This window comes from Penicillium cosmopolitanum (assembly GCF_028827165.1).
Source record: "Penicillium cosmopolitanum strain IBT 29677 chromosome Unknown utg000012l:1.0-3308103.0:1.0-3310761.0, whole genome shotgun sequence".
Classification (NCBI taxonomy): domain Eukaryota; kingdom Fungi; phylum Ascomycota; class Eurotiomycetes; order Eurotiales; family Aspergillaceae; genus Penicillium; species Penicillium cosmopolitanum.
Window position 1 is genome coordinate 1,778,000 of NW_026622682.1, and position 10,251 is coordinate 1,788,250.

The 10,251-nt window shown below is 46.7% G+C and overlaps 5 protein-coding genes across 5 annotated transcripts; 3 read left to right on the plus strand and 2 right to left on the minus strand.

Annotated features, from left to right (window-relative positions):
• Positions 1-1,334: 1,334 nt before the first annotated feature.
• On the minus strand, positions 1,335-2,510 carry N7509_013401 (heterokaryon incompatibility protein-domain-containing protein; the record flags this gene model as incomplete). Its single annotated transcript, XM_056638038.1, has 1 exon — positions 1,335-2,510. The coding sequence occupies one exon, from the start codon at positions 2,508-2,510 to the stop codon at positions 1,335-1,337; it is 1,176 nt and encodes a 391-aa protein (XP_056481545.1).
• An 860-nt stretch (positions 2,511-3,370) lies between these two features.
• Positions 3,371-3,682, plus strand: N7509_013402 (uncharacterized protein; the record flags this gene model as incomplete). Its single annotated transcript, XM_056638039.1, has 1 exon — positions 3,371-3,682. One exon carries the CDS (start codon positions 3,371-3,373, stop codon positions 3,680-3,682), a length of 312 nt encoding a protein of 103 aa, XP_056481546.1.
• A 1,364-nt stretch (positions 3,683-5,046) lies between these two features.
• N7509_013403 (fungal specific transcription factor domain-containing protein) lies at positions 5,047-6,208 on the minus strand (the record flags this gene model as incomplete). Its single annotated transcript, XM_056638040.1, has 2 exons — positions 5,047-5,061; positions 5,123-6,208. 2 exons carry the CDS (start codon positions 6,206-6,208, stop codon positions 5,047-5,049), a joined length of 1,101 nt encoding a protein of 366 aa, XP_056481547.1.
• A 740-nt stretch (positions 6,209-6,948) lies between these two features.
• On the plus strand, positions 6,949-9,664 carry N7509_013404 (uncharacterized protein; the record flags this gene model as incomplete). The annotated part of the gene is made up of 3 exons (XM_056638041.1): positions 6,949-7,061; positions 7,127-8,197; positions 8,260-9,664. Coding segments are annotated over 3 exons (2,589 nt in total), but the record flags the coding sequence as incomplete, so codon positions are not given.
• A 77-nt stretch (positions 9,665-9,741) lies between these two features.
• Positions 9,742-10,100, plus strand: N7509_013405 (uncharacterized protein; the record flags this gene model as incomplete). Its single annotated transcript, XM_056638042.1, has 2 exons — positions 9,742-10,051; positions 10,078-10,100. 2 exons carry the CDS (start codon positions 9,742-9,744, stop codon positions 10,098-10,100), a joined length of 333 nt encoding a protein of 110 aa, XP_056481549.1.
• Between the last annotated feature and the right edge of the window lie 151 nt (positions 10,101-10,251).

Sequence of the window (10,251 nt, forward strand, 5' to 3'; positions counted from 1 at the left end):
TGCCTTGGAGCCAGTGCCTTGGAGCCGTAGTTAGTGATATTAGCTCACCTCGTCCGATGCAAGCATCATTGCCGTTGCAAATGTAGAGTCACTGATCATTAATGCCTTTTCTATCTCCTGGGAGATAGATTTGTTTAGGGATTTTAAACAAGAAACTTTGTACTGTAGTGCCAGTTGCACGTAGTGCCCCTTTTTTTCAGGCCGCTCCGACTTCGTCTCCGTCAAGTGGCGGCAGGCAATTAGAAAAAGGCTATCCAAGGAGTCGTCTCTAGTAACCAGAAGCCGTGTCAATTCTTCTTTCATCAATTGGCAGTACTTTTCCGGGCTCAAAAGCCGGTTGCAGTTAACGCTTTGATCGGGAATAACCATCTGGGTATCTAACAGCAGTGTTGGGATGAGACCACAATCCAAAAAAAAGGGAAAAAAGAGTGGATAGGTGGAACCAACAATGATCGAGAAGAAAGTATTGAGACTCAGAAAAAGACCTGGCTAAGCTGTCAAACGGATCTCGTCGGCTTGATGATAAAGCCGTCTTGAGGCTAGGCAAAGATGACACATCATAGGCTACTTTTGAGCCCATCGAATTGCTTTTAGTGGGCTTATGATTTTTCTTCGTAGATCCCTCTTCCTTTCCGATTTTTTGGCCTTCGACACTGGCTGGATATTTGACAATACGAAAGCGATCTCGTCTAGCGTGTGCTGTACGTGCGGCGTGGGCATGAGCTCCCCTCCGAGACTCGGCCGAGACCGATTCCGCAGGATGAGACAAATTGACGAAGTGAATTTCACGCAGCATTTTTGGAATCCCGAAGAGAAAAATAAAACGAACGATGTATGGGGTAAGGATGTCACGAAAAGGAGAGTTGCTGAGTAGATTGGGGGCCGAGGATAAGCGATTTGTCAGCAATCGAATATAGAAAGTTACTCCTTCCTAATTGAGGTAACTATAAGCTATGTAACGATGTTGTCGTTTGCTACGACGAAGTAATGTCTGAGGTGGCTCAATGTAAATTTTGCTTGGATATCACAACCATGAGGTTTAGTACAAAAGAAAGTTGCCAGTCGACACTGGTGATGCATGTGAGTGAATAGAGGTCCTAGGAGGGTAAGGACAAGGAAGGTGACTTTAGATATCTGGGGCATCATTGCCTGAACACTATTACTACGTAGTGCTAGCTTGGACCAATGAATAGTTAGCGAAGAATTAGATACATGTGTGTATTAACTTAACTAACTACTACTCATATATCCTAGTTCCCTTGTTCCCTTGTTCCCTTGTCTTGGGGTCAATTTGGCTGGCCGAGGTCCTTCCATGATATCCAGTTTAGCTTATGTCAATTTTGCAGAGGGTCATAGTATTTTGGTGTTGTAGCCTGAAGTCTAGCTTTGGCCTGTTCATCCAAAGAAAGTCTTTGCGGGATGAATAATGTGAGAGGTGATTGGGGAGACTTCGAATTCTCTTTACCGTACAAGTTTGAGAAACGATCAACGATAATCCGACAGAAACGTTTGTCATCCAATCTCGCCAGATATACACCTATATCCACCTTTTCGAATTCATGCTTGCGTGAACAAAATAGCTTCGCCACGGCATAACGCCTCATGTCAACACTGACGTTGAAGATGGGAAGTTCAATTCGAAGACCTCTATTTGTCATTGAATACGGTTCCTCGAATTCAGAAGTTTGAAAAATGTCGTGGGATTCGGCAAAGTGTTGTACCGATGTGGCCAGTAGTCCATGTGGCTCATAGAGGTCCGCATGACGACTCGGATTTGAGTCAACCCAGGCGAAAATTGTAGTATCGCTTGAGGTTTTAATGATCTCTTCTTGCAATCGGAGGAAGGATTTCACCCCACCTTCTCCGTATAGCAAAGGCATGTTGATATTGAATATACCCATCAGGCAGTATGCCATATCTTCTGGTCGTGTTGTCTTGCGCTGGGAGACCCGGGACATTTTTTTGGCGATACAGACTTCGTTTAAATATATAGGTTGACTGAGGACTTTGTGAGGAATCCTTGTAATTTTAACAAGGGTATCAATAAGCGTTTTCTTTTTTCCAAGCATAGTCCAGTCATCAGAGAAAAAGTGGATCTTGCTGGGTGCCAGAAATTCCTGCAATGTCCAGCCCCGCTCAAACCATTTACTACTAGATAGTTGCTCAATGGTATGGACGTCAGCCAAATACGCGTAGCATTTTTTGGCCTGCTGATACCATCGAAACATGGAGTTGATGGCTTCGGACAGCTCAGCGCTGCTGTCCTTGTTGATGCAACATGTGTCGACCCACGCGAAATCGAATCCATCATCGCGAGCATTTTCACAGAAACTTTCGATCTTTCGATATCCTATTTTATGCCTGGTCACATCATTTGCGTGCAGCATCTCTTGGAAAGATATCTCTTCCTCTTTCTTCTCCCAGCGGTGAGAAAGGATGGCATATTTTTCTGGTACTTCATTATCGGCGAATTCCCAGAGCTCAAGGGAATGCGTGTGAATTAGACGCATTGTTCGATGAGTTTGGATACTCGATACTCCGTATTTGCTGCTGAAATGATGTTGGGACTTCGAGTTGGCGACACTCGTATTTATTCAGCCTCGCGTGTCAGGTGATAGGAAAGTGAGGCATCTCTGCATGTTTCAACCAGGATCATGATTGGTCGAATAGCGCAGTTCATGCTATTTTGGGACCTTCCTTATTTTCTATTTGCTTGAGCTCTTTGGAGTAGCACTAGCTACAAACTACATTCAAGTCGTTTGTGAAAAAGTCACGATAGAGCGCCATTGTTGTTGGTAAGGACTTAGCCTCAGAAATTCTAGGTGTATATCACACTGTGCCTCCTTTGTATAGATAATGACCTCCGCACACTTTCATCATCGTCTATCTGCTCCAGCGTATACGCCAGTAAACCATCTCCATGGTATTCCAAATATGCCCGGCCTACTAGTACTTATGTTCGGGCGAGAGGACTTGAGAGAGAGGGTACTCATCTATGACAACCATTCCCCATTCTATTGACTATCCTAATAGACACGGCATCCAATCGGATATCGCAGTTTCCGGATAAAATAGTGATGTTTCAGAGACAATTCACTGTAGAACACTTCAACTTGGCAGGTGCATCCGCCTGTAACTACTAGAAGTACCTGGTAAAGAAGGAAGGAGCCACCCAGGAGTAAACAAGTAAACAAACCATTCACCGCCACATGAGCTCCCCCTTCCCTCTTTCTCATCTCTCATCTCTCATTTCCCTTGCAAACTCATGTCTGTACCGAATGCCAATGTTTGAAGCCATTATGCTTCCTGCCGGCGGGTGGCATCTCCGGAAGCCATCGAGGAAGCAAAGCAACACGTGTTATACATCAGAATGACCCACAACATACTCCCCATTACGGCAGACGTGTTCAACTGGGCGATTCCGCCCGCTGGCCAGTCGGACTGGGACGTACGTTGCATTACGAGCAATATGACGATTCGTGGCGTGAGCATGGAATCTGTATCACAGCCGGCGAAACTAGTGTGGGTCATGGTCTCCGGAGACCAGGCCGGTCTATATCGGCAGGTAGATCGGAAATGTCTGGCTGAGTCAGATCTAAACGATATTCGTACGTCAATCCCTCAACAAGCCTACATTGACGCGGAAGGGGAATCGTCATCTGGCCACAAAGTGGCAGTATAGGGTGAGCCAGTGGTAGCCTTGCTGCATCCGGAATCCTACGCTGTCTCATCGATCCGGATACTGAGCAAGGACTAGCGGCTGATGATGCCCATATGGTCGAGGATATCGGTTCCGGGGGTGGGGTTAAGGATATCGTGAAGCACCCGACGTAATCCAAATCGCGAAGTCAATTCATGACTCTGTCAAAAGCATGGGGCTCCTAGGCAGTACTCAACATATATACCTTTCACTCAAGGACGACGAATGGGAATCTAGCTACTACCGGCCACACCTGGGGCTTCCGCTTGTGTCATATGAGGCGAAATGGGATGCATTGCGCAAAGTAACCCGTCTCCTTCCTCCGTCAATGGCCAGACGGCGCGCAGGAGTGGTGGACGGCCCATCAAACGACTCAAATATCTCACACGGAAGTACTTTGCCTGAAACTAGGCGCCGATAACTTCGCCGGAAACCTCAGTCTACACGGATGTCTAAAGAGGGTCCTCCAAGAAGCAGTGTACCCCAGAGAGGAGGTAGAGGAGCTGACGGAGATTACAGTATACAGACTTGGCTCCATGTACGAGGCCGACTATCTCCGGAAGGTCGGCCTGCAGTATCCGTCTATTACCGACATAGATGCTTCGAGTGTGATCGCGAGATTGCCAAGCCAACGCGCGATGATGAAGACTAAAACGTTGATGCTTCTACTGAAGTATGGCATCAACACAATGCCGATTGGAATCTGGCGCTCTAACGCCAAGTCTCTGCAGTATCTCACGCTTACGTTGACGGAAACATTGTACTCGTGGGAAAGTACCGAGGCATACACCACGGAGATGGCGAGCAGGAAAAAGGCATGGTATAGATTCATATACCAGGTGTGGCAAGGCCACCGTCTTTCTGTTTCTCATGACCAGAATGTCAAGATGAGCCGTCGTGCATTTTTGGAGGCGTTCAAGACCGTGAAGATGGGCGGTAGGAATCTTTCGCAAGTGTTTGCTTTTTGCTTTTTGCTTTTGTATGATTTCTTTTTACCATCATGATGCTTCAATGCACTTGATAGCTCTCACTCTTCGGTATAGCAAAAATGTCTTTTCCCCTATTCTCCGCACATTCAACCTATATTGCCCACTATTATTGAGCGCCTCCTAACGGGAAACGAGTAGCTACCTTAGATGGAATAGATAGCCCAATATATTCCATCTCGAGGCAGGTAGCTATTAGTTCGCGATTAGAATGCGAAGACGAGAACAGTCAACATGGGGTTTCAAACTTTTGCAACGCCACTATATGACGCCGATAAAAGTGCGTAATTCCCTGGTCCCAATTTTACAAAGTAGTAAATAAATTAGTGGAAAAAATCTCATCCAACTCCCAAAATTCTCCTAGGCCATGATGTCCTGCATCGGATAGTAACTGCGAAGAGTCTGGGAGACTTTGATCCAATGAAGCCGAAGGCACCTCGCTGGAATTACATGCCAGGATATCATTTTCAACGCGATTCAGAAGCTCGAAATCATCTCGCTTCCGCCGAATCTGAAGTCGTAATAATGTGCAAGCACTCGCCCATGTCTCCCGAATAGCATCTGGGCCATATCTATCAGCCAGCAATTTCAGCGTCTGGAAAACCTTCTCAACACGGCTAAGCGAGGCACGAGTATCGGTTGCCAGTAAGACGCAGAGGAGTTGGAATGGGACATTTAAGATATGCCACCAAGGTGATTGTGCCTCGGCCATCGTGGTGGCAACTTGAATCCCATCGTCTCCGAGTTGTAGGATTTTGTCCACGGCTTTAGTTGAAACTGTGTAACCGGCAACGCGGAGGCGGCGGTAGATGCAAAGTGCTATATTGCACCGTTTAAGTTTCATGGCTGGATGGGATGGCTTCAGTTGGACGGTTTGCTCGAGCATGCTTTCCAGTTCCGTTGCGTTGAGTTGGAGATTTGGATCGAGGGAGTCGGAAAGTTTCCAGAATATGCGGTTTTCTGTTGTCCATGCTTCCGATGGGAATGTGCAAGAAGCATCGCGGGGTATTATTCGGGCCTTTCCGTAGTCGTATGAGATCCATGTGTTGAATATTTGGGCAGTGTAGTATATTTGTCTTCTGAGTTGTGGGCTATATGTTTCTTGCAAGCCGTGAGCGGAATTCGGGTTGGTATTCGGGGCTGGCTCCACATGCAACTTGACCGTCTCAATCACATGCATTAGCGTGCAACTGGCGAGCCATGTTGGATTCGGTGAGCTGGTGAAGCGGAGATATAAGACGCGTAGTAGCCATCCCACAACGTGGTCTATGGTTGGCACGGCAAGTGTTGTCGAGTATTCCAGAGAAGCACGAGCATTGTAGATAATTTCAGACTGGAGGCCAGATGACTCCCCCTTGCTGAAAAGACAGGCTAGTGCTGCGATTCCTAGGAGAACGCAATTTGAAGGGTGCTCTGGCGGATGGTTGGTTGAAGCGGAGACGGCTGTGTGGACCGCATCAGGGTCTAGAAATGTGTAGACTGGCTGTATTTCCGCGAAGTAAATGTCTGCGAGTCGGTGCATGTGTTGTGTGGTCAAGATATCGGAAAATGGCCTTGTCGTGCTGAGATAGGAGGGGGCTTTATGTAAACGAAAGTTCCAAGAACAGAGCCTAGCCTCCCCCGAGGAGCAATCTGTTGAAAGGCCGAGTCGCTTAGCGAGAAGGTCTCCTGAATTGAGTGCTGCCCATTTTTCTGTATTTATTGCAGGAGTAGAATCCGTTTCAATCTCGCCTTTCTCTGCTAATAAGTCTTCATTCGAGGGTGACCTCTTCGTAGCAGGTTCACTGTATGTGCACTCCCGGCCGGTGTTGGAACAATTCCGACAGGGATGCCGGCCATTGCACTTCCGCTTCTTCTTCCGACACTGAAGGCACGCTTTCGGGGCCCTGTCTGGTGGCATGATATAATTCGCTGGGCGTGATATTGTCAAAGGTAGTTGGACGTTTCAAAGTTTGACGCGGGATAGGCGCGGTGCGGGCCGACCGGATCTCCCGCTTGCCGCATAATCTTCTTGCCGACCTTGGAACCTTGGAATATTCCATCCCAACTACCCCTTGCGCAAGAGGCTTCGCTAATGATCATTGGACCGAATGGTGCGTGGAAATACTCTTTGAAAAGGCAAAATGAATGATCGGGCAGCGCAAACAAGCAGGGCAGCTGGCACAGCTGCACAGCCCAACACAGCCTCAGCTCCGCCTGACATTAAAAGAGCCCCACAAAGTTCCTTGAGCTCGCTTTTGATTTCACCTAAATGAAACAGCAATTATGAGTTTCGGATTTAGTGTCGGGGACTTCCTCGGCATAATCAAGGACATTCATCACATTCGAAAAGTCTTTAACGGTGCGCCCGCTCAGTTCAAACTTCTCAATGTTGAGTGAGTTCTTTCCTGGTTAATTCCGACCGTGATTCGCATTCTCATACTGACCTGGACGCTCATAGAGTGAGAAACCTCTCCTATATTATACAGGATGTTGAGACACATGTACCACGCGAGAACCAGAAAGAAAAGCTGGAGCACATAGCAAACGAGTGCAAGGTCCTCAACCAAGACATCTGGAGAGTGATTGGCAAATACAGAGAGATAGACCAGACGCCAAGCATCAAACATATCTGGAAGCGCCTCACATTGGATCCAGGAGATGTCCGAGAACTTCGGGATCGGGTTTGCAGCATCATCGGATCCCTCACTGCTATTAATTTGCGCATCATGCAAGATCAAGTTCAAGAGCTTGTCAACTACAAGAATGAGGAACAGCATCAAAAATACCTCGACTGGCTGTCACCAGGAAGCGTTGGAGGGGATCAAGGGAAGCCAATTTACCAGCCGGAGACTGGAAGATGGTTCATTGAATCACCTAAATTTCAGAACTGGGTCCAAAATCCGGGCCAGACGTTATTCTGTCCTGGTATACCCGGAGCGGGAAAGACCAAAATGGCATCAATCGTTATAGATGAGCTGGATAGTCTCCATGAAAACGACCCTAGTGTTGGAATTGCCTACATTTTCTGCAGTTTCCACTATTCTGACGACAGTCGACAATCTCCGGAAAATATCTTAGCAAGCATCATTCGGCAGCTGATTCGAAGACTCCCTCTACTTCCATCCACGGTACACTTGTTATATGAAAAACACAGGACCAATGGTTCACGGCCTGCATTCCATGAACTCTGCAAAGCCTTCAAAGATGTTGTCCAAATGGCTTTGACACAAGTCTTTATTGTCATTGATGCGCTGGATGAATGCAAGGCGGCCACCATATCTCGTATTATCAGCCAACTATTCGAAACTCAAGCGTTTGGGAATTTGAACTTATTGGCAACCTCAAGATCTGTTCCTGTAATTGAAGCGAGATTCCAAGGCAAACCCTCTCAAGAGATCCGCGCAGAGAAAGAAGATGTTATGAAATACCTCAAGGGTCGTTTGGAAAGCTGCGAGGGCTGTGCTTTGATCCGAAGGCCGGCTCTGCAAGAAAAGGCTGTACTTGTCATCGTGGAGTCGGTCATGGGAATGTATGATTCTAAAAATTCATCTTCAAAATTCTTATACCATCGGATTATCTAACATTATATAGGTTTTTATTGGCCCAGCTCTATTTGGATTCATTGATCTCAGCCCCTGGAGCCAAAGAGATTAATAATGTGCTGGAGAGGTTGATAAACAGATCCAATCGAATTGACGGAGGAAACAATGCCGTTGACGATGCTTACCAAGATGTTGTAGAGCGTATCAACAATCAAGACCCACGTCGCCAAACATTGGCCAAAGATACACTATCATGGATTATTTGTGCTAGGCGACCGCTCACTACGTTGGAGCTACGTACCGCTCTTACCATAGAGCTGGGAGAGTCGGATCTGAATGAGGAAGATCTTTATGATCTTGAAGACATTATGTCCTCGTGTGCAGGGCTAATCACTATTGGGTCCGACGGTACAAAAGAAGTGGTTCAATTCGCCCACTATACAATGCAAGAATACTTCACACGAAATCAGGCTGTGTTTTTCCCAGACGCAGAGAAAGCCATCACAGCAAGCTGCCTCACTTACCTTTCATACGACATCTTTCTACGAGGAATGTGTTCGAATGATATCCAATATAAAGCTAGGCTCAGCCAATATCCGCTATACTCTTATGCCGCCAAAAACTGGGGCAACCATGCTCGAGTGCATTCAATAATCGATAATCTCTTGCTTTCATTTTTGAAAAACACCTGTCTACTGGATGCGAGTGTTCAAGCTATATTTTCCTTGGAAGGATACTACGGCTTCGAAAATTACTCTTTGGGAGTTCCGTTGGGATTCACCGCATTCCATCTGACTGCATGGTTCGGATTGGAGCATGTGTTGCGGTTCCTGATCAGCCAATGTGATTTATCGTGTGCCAGGGACTCCATGAACCGAGATCCTCTCGCCTGGGCCGCCTCTAATGGTCATACATCAGTTGTAAAGCTGCTTCTCGATCATGGGGCAGTGCCAGATCAGTATGACGATGATGGCCAAACACCGATTTCTCTAGCCGCGTTGAACGGTTGCACCGAGGTTGTGAAGCTGTTCTTGGATTACAATATCAACCCGAACCCCAATTATATTGCGAGTAAAATTCCTCTGGCGGAGGCATCGTATCGACGACACCATGAGACTGTCGAGCTTCTTTTGAATAGAGGGGCATATCCAGACCCCAAGGGCATTTACGGGAGGACCCCTTTCATGTGGGCGTGCTACAATGGCTCGATTGAGATAGTTCAATCGCTGCTTGATCACTCCGTCCGTAAAAGGGAAGCTTCTGATGCATTCAACGATTATTGTATCGATTTTGGCCGAATGGATGGTGAAGGAAATACTGCTATTTCCTATGCTCTAGGTCATGGTTATCATCATATCATTCGCTTTCTTTGCCAGAAAGGCTTTCTCCCGAGCAAGATTCTCACATCGATCAATTATTCTGCAATTGGACCCCCGATGCTAGAAGAGACATAACTGCTCCTCTGCAAGATATTGGACCGGCAATCGGTTGGCCTTTTATCGATTCACAAGGAGTGTCAAGCCACGAGAGCATGCCTGATCGACCAATGTTGAAATGTCCATTATGTCCTCAAAAAGAAGGTCCATATTACTCCCACACTTCCAGCTTGCTAAGACATGTCCAGACCAAGCATTACACGCCCACGAGTTATAAGTGTAAATCGTGTGGGAAATTCTATCACAGAAGGGACAACCTTCTCACGCATATTCATCTGCACCATGGGGGCATTGAAGCAGACGCGCCGAACCTCAAAGAAAGGTTGGATCCTCCAGAAAGGTGCCCTATTTGTCAAATCCCCCTAGGCTCTTGGGGGAAATTCAAGAAATGCATTGTCATGCATGGTAGGGAAATCTCGTCTACTAACTAGCTATTCTTGACGAAGAGCTGTAAAGTGGGATGAACTATGTAGATGAACACATACTGGCTTAATACAAAAATAGACTCATAGGGCGACTAAAAGGGACATGGACATGACGGAGTGATGCATACCTAACAAAATACTAGTAGAAGAAATCAACCTTGGAACCTCGAATTGTTCCGA